The 10,902-nt window shown below is 35.6% G+C and overlaps 1 protein-coding gene across 1 annotated transcript; it reads left to right on the top strand.

The window, feature by feature from the left end:
* Nucleotides 1–5,180: 5,180 nt before the first annotated feature.
* Nucleotides 5,181–9,074, top strand: LOC145810353 (uncharacterized). The gene is made up of 5 exons (XM_082907533.1): nt 5,181–5,400; nt 5,604–5,780; nt 7,261–7,313; nt 7,566–7,953; nt 8,956–9,074. Exons 1-5 carry the CDS (start codon nt 5,181–5,183, stop codon nt 9,072–9,074), a joined length of 957 nt encoding a protein of 318 aa, XP_082763659.1.
* The last annotated feature ends 1,828 nt before the right edge of the window (nt 9,075–10,902 follow it).

The raw sequence follows: 10,902 nt of genomic DNA, 5'->3' as shown, positions 1-10,902 counted from the left end.
TATATGAGATTGTCACTATCTACAAATTCAAAAGTTAAGAAGCACTTCACACACACACACACACACAAAGAAAATTAATGGCCCAAAATGCCCATAAGATCATAAAAAAACCTTGTGCAAAGGTTGCCAAAAATAGCTTGCATAAAATTGAAATAAAAATTTTCAAACAAAATTTTTATAGGGATAAAAATAAAAATAAAAATTAACAACAATAACAACAATACGATAATTTATACAAAATGTGTCAGTTTTCCTTAATTCAAAATGATGTCTAAAAATAGTTATCCAATCAACACGAAAACAAAAGCCCATTCCCCACAATTTCAAACACAGAACAAAAATCAAAATCACAGATGCAAGTTATGGCACCAAATATAAATTGAAAAACTTTAATCAATTGAAGACTGACCAATACCAATCCTAGATCAGAAAGACAGAAAAAGGGCAAATCGGAGTTCCAAAACTAGCAAAAGAGTCCAAATGAAGTGTTTTAAAGGGTCATACCTATACAATCTCATTAGCATTGATGACCATGAATTCTTTCCTAATGTGAGACCCAACAAGAAGTCTTCCTTTAGTGACCATTACCACATGCATGTAAAACCCATGTCATGAAATCTACAAATCCAATAGAGAATCGAACTTCTAATGTCACCAACCACAAAAGTTTCTAGCTTATTATTAACAACATTTTTTTTTTTTTTTGTGGTTGAATAGCCAAAAAAGAGCACTTTATTGATGATACTCAAAAGTATTACAAATGAAGTACATCAACAAAACAACATTAATAATAATAATTTTAAAAATAAACATTTCCACCTCCTCCCTTCCAACAAAAGTTTCTATCTTAAGCAAAAACTTGTTTTCAACAAAAAAAGGCTTTTTTTTTTTGTGTGTGTGTGTGTGTGTGTGTGTATTCTCTGGTTATAGAGATTTCACCCCTATAACTTTAATATACACTTTATTTACTTGTGGGTTAACTACACAAACCTCCCTTGAGGTTTCTAACAATTATAGGAAACTGTGCTTTAATTTTTTAAATTACAGTAACCTCCCACGTTAAAGTCATTGAGAAACGACCATTGACGGTGATTTTGCTCATTTAAACTTCTTAGTTAATATCTTTTCATCCTTATAACCAAACAATCCTATCTCAAACATTCTACTCTAACATCCAAACAGTATTTATCCAAACATCGTCATCTTCTTCCTTCATCTCCTTTCTTTAGATCTCTTTTCCCTTTTTAATAACGACCACCAATTCACTTTCTTTCCCTCCTATTTTCTCTCTTAACTTGCTCGAAATCCAACCCATCCACTTCACAAAATTATTAATTCAAAACTAAATGAAAACCAATTAAAATCAAAATTAAAATAAAAAAAAATCAATTATCAAATTGTCTATGTCCAAGTATTTATCCAAACATCATCATCCTCTTCTTTTCTCTCCTTTATTTACATCCCTCTTCCCTTTTCAATAACCACCACCAATTCTCTTTCCTTCCCCTTCCTTTTCTCTTTCAACTTGCCCAAAATCCAATCCACTTACTTCACAAAATAATTAATTCAAAAATAAATGAAAACCAATTAAAATCTAAAGTAAAAAAAAATTTTAAAAAAATCGAGTATCTGATTGCTCATATCCTCCGATATTAAAGACTATTTTGCTCATGGTCTTAGTGATGAACTTCAAGAAATATGTATATATAAATATGCAAGATACATACTTTATATATATACATATTTACATTCATCAAACACAAAAAGTACCGCAATTGACCAATAAAAGAATTATAATTGGCTGCTATAGACACCACATTTTTGACCGACCTTGAGACTTGGGTGCTCCATAAAGAACTCTTGATAATAAAAGCAGAGATCATTCCAAGCAACATGTGATAACCCTGTTCTGTGTTATATTAATTAATATTAATTATGCTTGTGATTATATGCCTAATATGATTTAGGGTGATAATTATGTGATTAATTATGTTTTTGAATCTATATTTGTTCACCGTAGGAAAATTTGTCCAACTTACGGCTATAATTTGAAAATTTAAGGCCGTAGAGGCGACAAAAACTAAAATTGTCTGTATCATTGTGATTAGCGTGATTTTTAGAGCCTATGGTGAAATTTGATTAAAACTTGATTCGTATGGAAATAATTAGATTAGTTAAGTGAGACTCATTAACTTTAATTGAGATTGATTAATTTAATCTAATCACCTAGTATATATATGGGCTAATTACACTTAAGCTCATATTTTTTATCTCAAAATTTGGAAACACATTCCAGCGAGAGAGAGAGAGAGAGAGAGAGAGAGAGCCAAATTTGAACACACAGAGAGAGAGAGAGAGAAAGAGAGAGAGAGAGAGGGCTCATCCTTGAAGATTTTGCAAAGGAATTCAAGAACTAGGTGGATTAGCTCAAGACTTAGCCATATTTGGAAGAATTGGAGCTTCTAGGTGAGTAACCAACCCTTAATTCATGAGTTTAAGCTTGTAATTAAATGAATTCAAAGAGAATTGGTAATTAAGAATAAGATTTGAATGGTGCATGATGAAATTGAAGTCAGTATATCCATGCATGTAAAGAATTGTTATGAATTTGTACGATCTTGTATAACGCTTGTTAAATATGAATAATTGAGTACCAAATCATACATGCATGAATAATTTTGTTGAGCTTCATGACTTTGAGCATCATTTGTACCATTTGAGGTGGAATTAGAGTCCATACTTTAAATGCATACATTATTCATGAAGATATGAGACTTAATTGCATGAGCTTTGGAATTAACAAGAAGAATTTGGAATGATTTGGAACATGGACCATAATTTTAGCCAATTAGTTTCAAATTACCTATGTTCACATGTTAGACAATGTTTTTCCATGTTTTGGTACCAATTCGCAAGCTTTGGACCTATGGGAGTGTGTTTTGAACTTCAAACAGAATTCTGGAAAATCTAGAATTCGACCTGTCCGCTCGAGCGAAGAAAGTCTCGCTTGAGCGTGAAAATTTAGCTCCTAGAAGTTTTGCAGAGATTTGCATAGTAGCTCGAGCGACAAATCTTGTGCTCGAGCGAACCCTGTTTTGCAAGACTCTTCGCTCGAGCGGAAAGAGTAGCGTAAAATTCATGCAACCAGTACTTTTACAGAGTTTTGCAGACTGCTCGAGTCACCAAAGCTACTCTTGAGCAAAGGGCCCTATTTTAGAAACTCTTGAAAAGTTGTTTTATGTTTTGTTTTTCGTTCTCTTTCGTTTCTAAGCACTATTCGACATGTACTAAGCATTATAAATGAGCTATAGGGTTAGAAAGAGGCCTAAGAGAAATAAACAAGTTGAGAACATATTGAATTGCTTGTGACCTGATGTGTTATGAAATTTGTCGGGTCAAGCACAATGGCAAATCCATCAACAGAGCACTGTGAGTAAAATCTTAGTAAACATAATTTCAATTATGTGACTCCTACTGCAGCTTATATATCAGCTCCATGGATTTGTTGGTTTGGAATATTGAATAAGTATTCTATATGCCTAGTTCTTGTATAAGGTTCTGTGAAGAACATAAATTGGGCCCGAGGCCGTTTAATATATTTGATAAGGATATGAATGGGCCTAAGGCCGTTTGAATATGATTATGATTATGATCATGGATATAAAATGCCCATAAATATGAATATGAAAATAATGGGCTAGAGGCCATTAGATATGATTGGGCCAGAGGCCGTTTGATACGATGATTTGGCCCAAGGCCGTTTGACTTGAATGAATTGGGTCCAAGGTCATTTGACATGAATGAATTGAGCCCGAGGCCATTCGATATGAATGAATTGGGTCCGACGTCGTTTGATATGTTTGGGCCTAAGGCCGTTTGATGTATTTGATAAGAGTATGAACGGGCCTAAGGCCGTTTGATGTGTTTGACAAGGATACTACCTGTTAGAGAATTTCATTCATATAATCTCTTTACTTTGGTATTATTCACTGGGCTTTCGCTCACTCTTATTTATATGTATGTAGGTGAGCAAAGAGATGTCCAATCCCAGCCTCAGTGAAGAATGTTAGAGAATTCCAAGTTTTTGTGAAGTCAGCCCGAACGTCTCACACACGAGACATTGTTTTCGTTCTTTTGTTTTACCCCTTTCGCTACCTTGGTGAATACGCTGGATTACCTATGTATATAAAATTTTTGTTTGGCTGACTGCATGTCTAAAAGTTCCTGTATGTACAATACGTTATAAGATGTTAACTCTATTCATATGTGTGAGTTATTATGGAATGCTTATGAAATGATTTTTCTTTGCCATGTAAGCACAGCTCTTTGGACAAATTTTTTAAGTCTGCTTCTATTTTGGCTCCCCTTTATTTCTATTGAGACATGTTAATCTTGTTTGAGGCTATAGGTAATCTCATGATTACTAGTTGGTTATGACCTTAATCCATAGGGGTTGGTTTGGGTCGTGACAAAGTGGTATCAGAGCAGGAGTTAATAACTCACACACTTGTCCAAAGGAGCAATAGAGTGTCTAGGAAAGATCTAGGATGCATTGATGTGATACTGGAGTGCATCGAGAATATGCTTAAATGTTTGAAATGAATGATTATGTGACATAATAATTATTGTCTACTTGTATATGCCAACTTGTATACACTTTGTATGAAGAATAATGCAAGTTTAATAAGATAACAGTGAGAATAAAAGCCGATGAGTTAGAGGAATCTTTTACTGCTAGATTGGATAGGATGGAAAGATTAATACAAGAAATGGTAGAAACATTGAGGCAACAACAACAATGGCAACAATAGTGGCAACAACAGCACCCTCCACCTCCACCTCCACCTCCAGTGCAGCCTGTACATGACTTGCAAAACAATGACCTAACCATAGCTCTCACTGAAGAGTTTAAGAAGATGAAACCACCATAATTTCATGGGGGATTGGATCCATTGAAGGCTGAAGCGCAGGTCCTTGGTATAGAGAAACTGTTTGAGTTGTTTCTGTGTCTTGAGACACAGAAAGTATTACTAGCTACCTTTACACTAAAAGATGAAACAAGAAGGTGGTGAATGTTGATGCGTGAAAGCAATAAAGATATTGGTTAGGCTCGGTTCTTGGAAATCTTCTACGACAAATATTTTCCAAAATGTGTCCTTGACAAAAGAGTGTCAAAATTTATGGAACTTAAGCAAGGCAGCATAACAGTAGCTGTGTACAAGGCCAAGTTTACTGAATTGGCTAGATTTGTGCCGCATATGGTTGACATCGACTATAAGAAAGCGAGAATGTTTGAGGGTGGTCTTCAAGATGATATTTTAGAGAAAGTGAATGTACTAAAGCTAGAAACCTATATTAATGTGTTAGATTGGGCTATAATATCAAAAGCTAACATAGATGGTAGAGTAAACCATTAACCGATTGGAAAAGCAAAAGGCAAGGTTTCTTTTCAAAGAAAAGGCTTTCAACGAAACAGAATACAGGATCCTCAAGTACTTCAAATTCTTCCAGAGATACGTCTCCAATGTGTAGTCAATGTGGTAAAAGACATCGCGAGGTTTGCTATTGTGTTTCAAGGTCCTGCTTTAAATGTGGTAAAACAGGGCATATGGCCAGGGATTGTAATCAAAATAGTGGAAAGTTAGCTACTAGCTCAATTGGATTGATCCCAAAACCAGGAAACACTACGAGGCGTACGATCACCAGAGACACCATGAGGCAGGGAAGAGTTTTTGCACTTGTCCTGGGTGATACACGGAACATAGAGGCCATCGTCTCAGGTATTATCTCTATACGTAATCAGGAAGCTTTTGTGTTAATTGACTCCGGATCAACACACTCCTCTGTAACATATGCATTTGCATCTAGATTGAGTAGACCTCTAAAATCATTGTCATATTTGTTTTGTGTATCTGCTTCATCCGGGGAATCTATGTTGTGTACATCTGTGTGTCTATTTTGTGATATGCATATTGGGAGTGCTACGTTGTATGTAGATTTGTTACCCTTGGACTTTAGACATTTTGATGTAATTCTGGGTATGGACTGGTTATCTAAATACAGTGCCACCATAGATTGTGTAACGAAACAAGTTGTATTTAGACCACCAAGGCAAGAAGGAATTGTGTTTGTGGGTAATGGGGTAGTGCCTCCACCTTATTTGATATTTGCAATGAAAGCATGTAAATTGATCAGGAAAGGGTGCCAGGATTACTTGTGTAGTGTATTGTCTGAACAATCTATGAATGTTGAATTGAACGGTATCCCTATTGTTAGAGAATTTTCGGATGTATTTCCAGATGAATTACCCGGAGAATTGATTGACAGGGAAATAGAATGACAGGAAAATAGAATTTACTATTGATATTGTACCAAGCACTCAGCCTATCTCAAAAACACCCTACAGAATGTCTATTGCTGAAATGAAAGAACTAAAAGAACAATTGCAAGACTTACTTGACAAAGGGCTTATTCGACCAAGTACTTCGCCATGGGGTGTGCTGGTATTATTTGTGAAAAAGAAAGATGGGACTTTACGCCTGTGTATTGACTACCAGGAACTGAACAAGTTAACGATAAAGAATAAACACCCTTTACCCTGTATTGATGACTTGTTTGATCAGTTGCATGGATCACAAGTATTTTCCAAAATTGATTTGAGACCTGAATAGCACCAATTAAAGGTAAAAGCAGAAGATGTTGAGAAAACTGCATTTCGAACAATGTATGGTCACTATGAATTTCTTGTTATGCTATTTGGAGTGACTAATGACCCTACAACATTTATGGACCTTATGAATTGAATTTTTAAGCCTTACCTTGATGAGTTTGTTGTGGTTTTTATTGATGATATCTCGATATATTCACAGAGTAGAACTGATCATGAACAAGAATTGAGAACTATTTTGCAAACTCTTAGAGAAAAGAAATTATATGCTAAACTAAAGAAATGTGAATTTTGGTTAGATGAAGTCGTCTTCTTGGGCCATGTTATTAACAGAAATAGGATTTCAGTAGACCCACAGAAGATAGAAGCAATTATGAACTGACCTACTCTAACAAATGTAACGGAAGTCTACAGTTTCATGGGTATAGCTAGGTACTATAGAAGGTTTGTAAAAGATTTTTCAAGAATAGTCGTACCACTTACCCAACTCACACACAAAAGACAGCCGTTTGAATGGACTGATGAAAGAGAATTTACCTTCCAAGAACTGAAAATGAGATTGACTACTGCACCAGTGCTGACTTTGTCCACAGGTACGGAAAACTTTGTAATTTATAGTGATGTATCTTATCAGGGTTTGGGTTGTGTATTAAAGCAGGAAGGATGAATGATTGGTTATGCTTCCCGACGGTTTTGCCCACATGAAAAGAATTACCCAACACACGACTTGGAATTGGTTGTAATTATGTTTGCTTTAAAAATTTGGTGGCATTACTTGAATGGGGCAAGATGTGAAGTTTACATAGATCATAAAAGTTTAAAATGCTTCTTTACTCAAAAAGAGCTGAATATGCGATAGAGAAGATGACTTGAGTTGATAAAGGATTATGACCTTCAGATTCAATATCAGCCGGGAAAAGCTAATACAGTTGCTGATGCATTAAGCAGAAAATCAATAGGGAACTTAGCTTATCTACTCACTGACCAGAGAGAAATCTTGCAAGATTTTGAGAAAATCGAGATTGAAATTATGTTACATGACCAAGCTAGGTTGATAGCTGCCATTTTAGCTGAGCTAGCAATAGTTAATGAAGTCGAGCAAAGGCAAAAATATGATGAATTCCTCAAAAAAATAATTGATGAGTTTGAAGCAACTCCGAAACCAGAATTCAGCATTGATAATGAAGTGTTGAGATTTCAAAATCGATTATGTGTTCCAAACATTCTTGAACTAAAGAAGAGAATCCTAGATGAAGCTCACAAGTCGATGTTTGCTATGCATCCGGGTAATAACAAAATGTATCGGGACTTGAAGCAAAGCTATTGGTGGCCCAAAATGAAGAAGGAGATCGCAGAGTATGTGTCCAAGTCCTTCAATGTCAGCAAGTTAAAGTTGAACATCAGAAACTAGGCGATCTACTTCAACCTCTCCCTATTCCAGAATAGAAGTGTGAGCATGTGACCATGGACTTCATTGTTGGCCTACCTCGGACACTTAGATGTATGGACTCTATTTGGGTTATAGTTGATAGATTGACTAAATCTACGCATTTTCTACCTGTGAAGACTACTTTTGATGCTTATAGATTAGCGACTATATATGTTGATGAGATTGTTTGTTTACATAGAGTTCTGGTATCTATTGTATCGGATAGAGATCTGAAATTTGTGTCTAGACTTTGGAGAAGCTTGCAAAGAGCTATGGGAACAAAATTGAGGTTCAGTACCGTGCTTTATCCACAGAAAGATGGGCAATTAGAACGGACCATATAGACTTTGGAAGACATGCTCAGAATGTGTGCTTTAAATTTTCAAGGGAGTTGGAAGGATTATTTGCCACTAGCTGAATTTGCATACAATAACAGTTTCCATTCCAGCATCGGTATGGCACCATATGAAGCTTTGTATGGTAGAAAGTGTAGATCGCCAATTTGTTGGATAGAAGTCGGGGATAGAGCTTTACTTGGACCCGAAATTGTGCAAGACACTTCTAAGAAAATTAAAATCATCCAACAAAGGCTCAAGACAACACAGAGTCGGCAAAAGAATTATGCGGATGTTCGAAAAAGACCTCTTGAGTATGAGGTTGGCGATCATGTATTTATTCGTGTGATCTCAATGAAGGGCCGATTGAGATTTGGTAACAAGGGTAAATTGTCACCCCGTTACATTGGGTTGTCCAAATTCTAGAAAGGCTTGGTCCAGTTGCTTATAGAGTTGCCTTGCAACCGGGATTCGAGCCAATGCATAATGTGTTCCATGCCTCCGAGATCCATTTCATGTGATAGACTACCATCGGATAGCACTTGATGAAAATATGGAATACGAGGAATGGCCAGAACGGATCATTGACCAACAAGTGAAACAATTGGGAAACAAGTCCATCCCAATGGTGAAGGTAGAATGAAAAAAGCACTATAGGAAGGACGCTACATGGGACAAGGAGGATGAGATGCGGTTACGCTATCCACATTTGTTTTTGGATGGAGGTAAAATAAGATTGTGATAATCCTGTTCTGTGTTATGTTAATTAATCTTAATTATGGTTGTGATTATATGCTTAATATGATTTAGGGTGATAATTATGCGATTAATTATGTTTTTGAATCTATATTTGTTCACTGTAGCAAAATCTGTCCAACTTACTGCTATAATTTGAAAATTTAAGGCTACAGAGGCGACAGAAATTGAAATTGTCTATATCATTATGATTAGCGTGATTTTTAGAGTCTATGGTGAAATTTGATTAAAAATTGATTCGTATCAAAATAATTAGAGTAATTAAGTGAGGCTCATTAACTTTAATTGAGATTGATTAATTTAATCTAATCACCTAGTATATATATGGGCTAATTACACTTAAGATCATATTTTTGTGCTCAAAATCTAGAAACACACTATAGAGAGAGAGTGAGGCAAATTTAGAGAGAGAGAGGGCTCATCCTTGAAGATTTTGCAAAGGAATTCAAGGACTAGGTGGATTAGCTCAAGACATAGCCATGTTTGGAAGGATTGGAGCTTCTAGGTGAGTAACCAACCCTTAATTCATGAGTTTGAGCTTGTAATTATATGAATTCAAAGAGAATTGCTAAGTAAGAATAAGATTTGAATGGTGTATAATGAAATTGAAATCTTATATATCCATGCATGTAAAGAATTGCCATGAATTTGTACGATCTAGTATAAGACATGTTAAATATGAATAATTGAGTACCAAATCATACATACGTGCATAATTTTGTTGAGCTTCATGACTTTGAGCATCATTTGTACCATTTGAGGCAGAATTAGAGTCCATACTTTACATGCATACATGATTCATGAAGACATGAGACTTAATTGCATGAGCTTTGGAATTAACAAGAAGAATTTGGAATGATTTGGAACATGGACCATAATTTAGCCAATTGGTTTTAAACTACCTATGTTCACATGTTAGACAATGTTTTTCCATGTTTTGGTACCAATTCGCAAGCTTTGGACCTTTGGGAGTGTGTTCTGAACTGCAAACAAAATTCGAAGAAAGTCTCTCTCGAGCGTGAAAATTTAGCTCCCAGAAGTTTTGCAGAGATTTACACAGTAGCTCGAGTGACAGATCTTGCGCTCGAGCAAACCCTGTTTTGCAAGACTCCTCGCTCAAACGGAAAGAGTCTCGCTCGAGCGTAAAATTCATGCAACCAGTACTTTTACAGAGTTTTGCAGAACGCTCGAGCGACCAAAGTTGCTCTCGAGTGATGGGCCCTATTTTAGAAACTCTTGAAAAGTTGTTTTACATTTTGTTTTATGTTCTATTTCATTTCTAAACACTATTAGGCATGTATTAAGCATTATAAATGAACTATAGAGTTAGAAAGAGGCCTAAGAGAGAAATAAACACGTTAAGAATGGATTGAATTGCTTGTTACCCAATGTGTTATGAAATGTGTAGGGTTAAGCGCAAGGGCAAATCCATCAACCGAGCACTGTGAGTAATATCTTAGTAAAGATAATTTCAAGTATGTTACTTTCCAATTGCTACTTCTGTATAAGCTCCAAGGATTTGTTGGTTTGAAATATTGAATAAGTATTCTATATGCCTAATTCTTGTATAAGGTTCTATGAAGAACATGAATTGGGCCCGAGGCCATTTATTATGCGTGGGTTTGAGGCCGTTTGATATATTTGATAAGGATATGAATGGGCCTAAGGCCATTTGAATACGAATGCGATGGGCCTAAGGCCATTTGAATATGAAT

Source organism: Camellia sinensis, chromosome 1, assembly GCF_055761805.1.
Source record: "Camellia sinensis isolate YWXY chromosome 1, ASM5576180v1, whole genome shotgun sequence".
NCBI lineage: Eukaryota > Viridiplantae > Streptophyta > Magnoliopsida > Ericales > Theaceae > Camellia > Camellia sinensis.
Note: the sequence above shows the minus strand (reverse complement) of the source record. Positions and strands in the feature narration are given on the sequence as shown.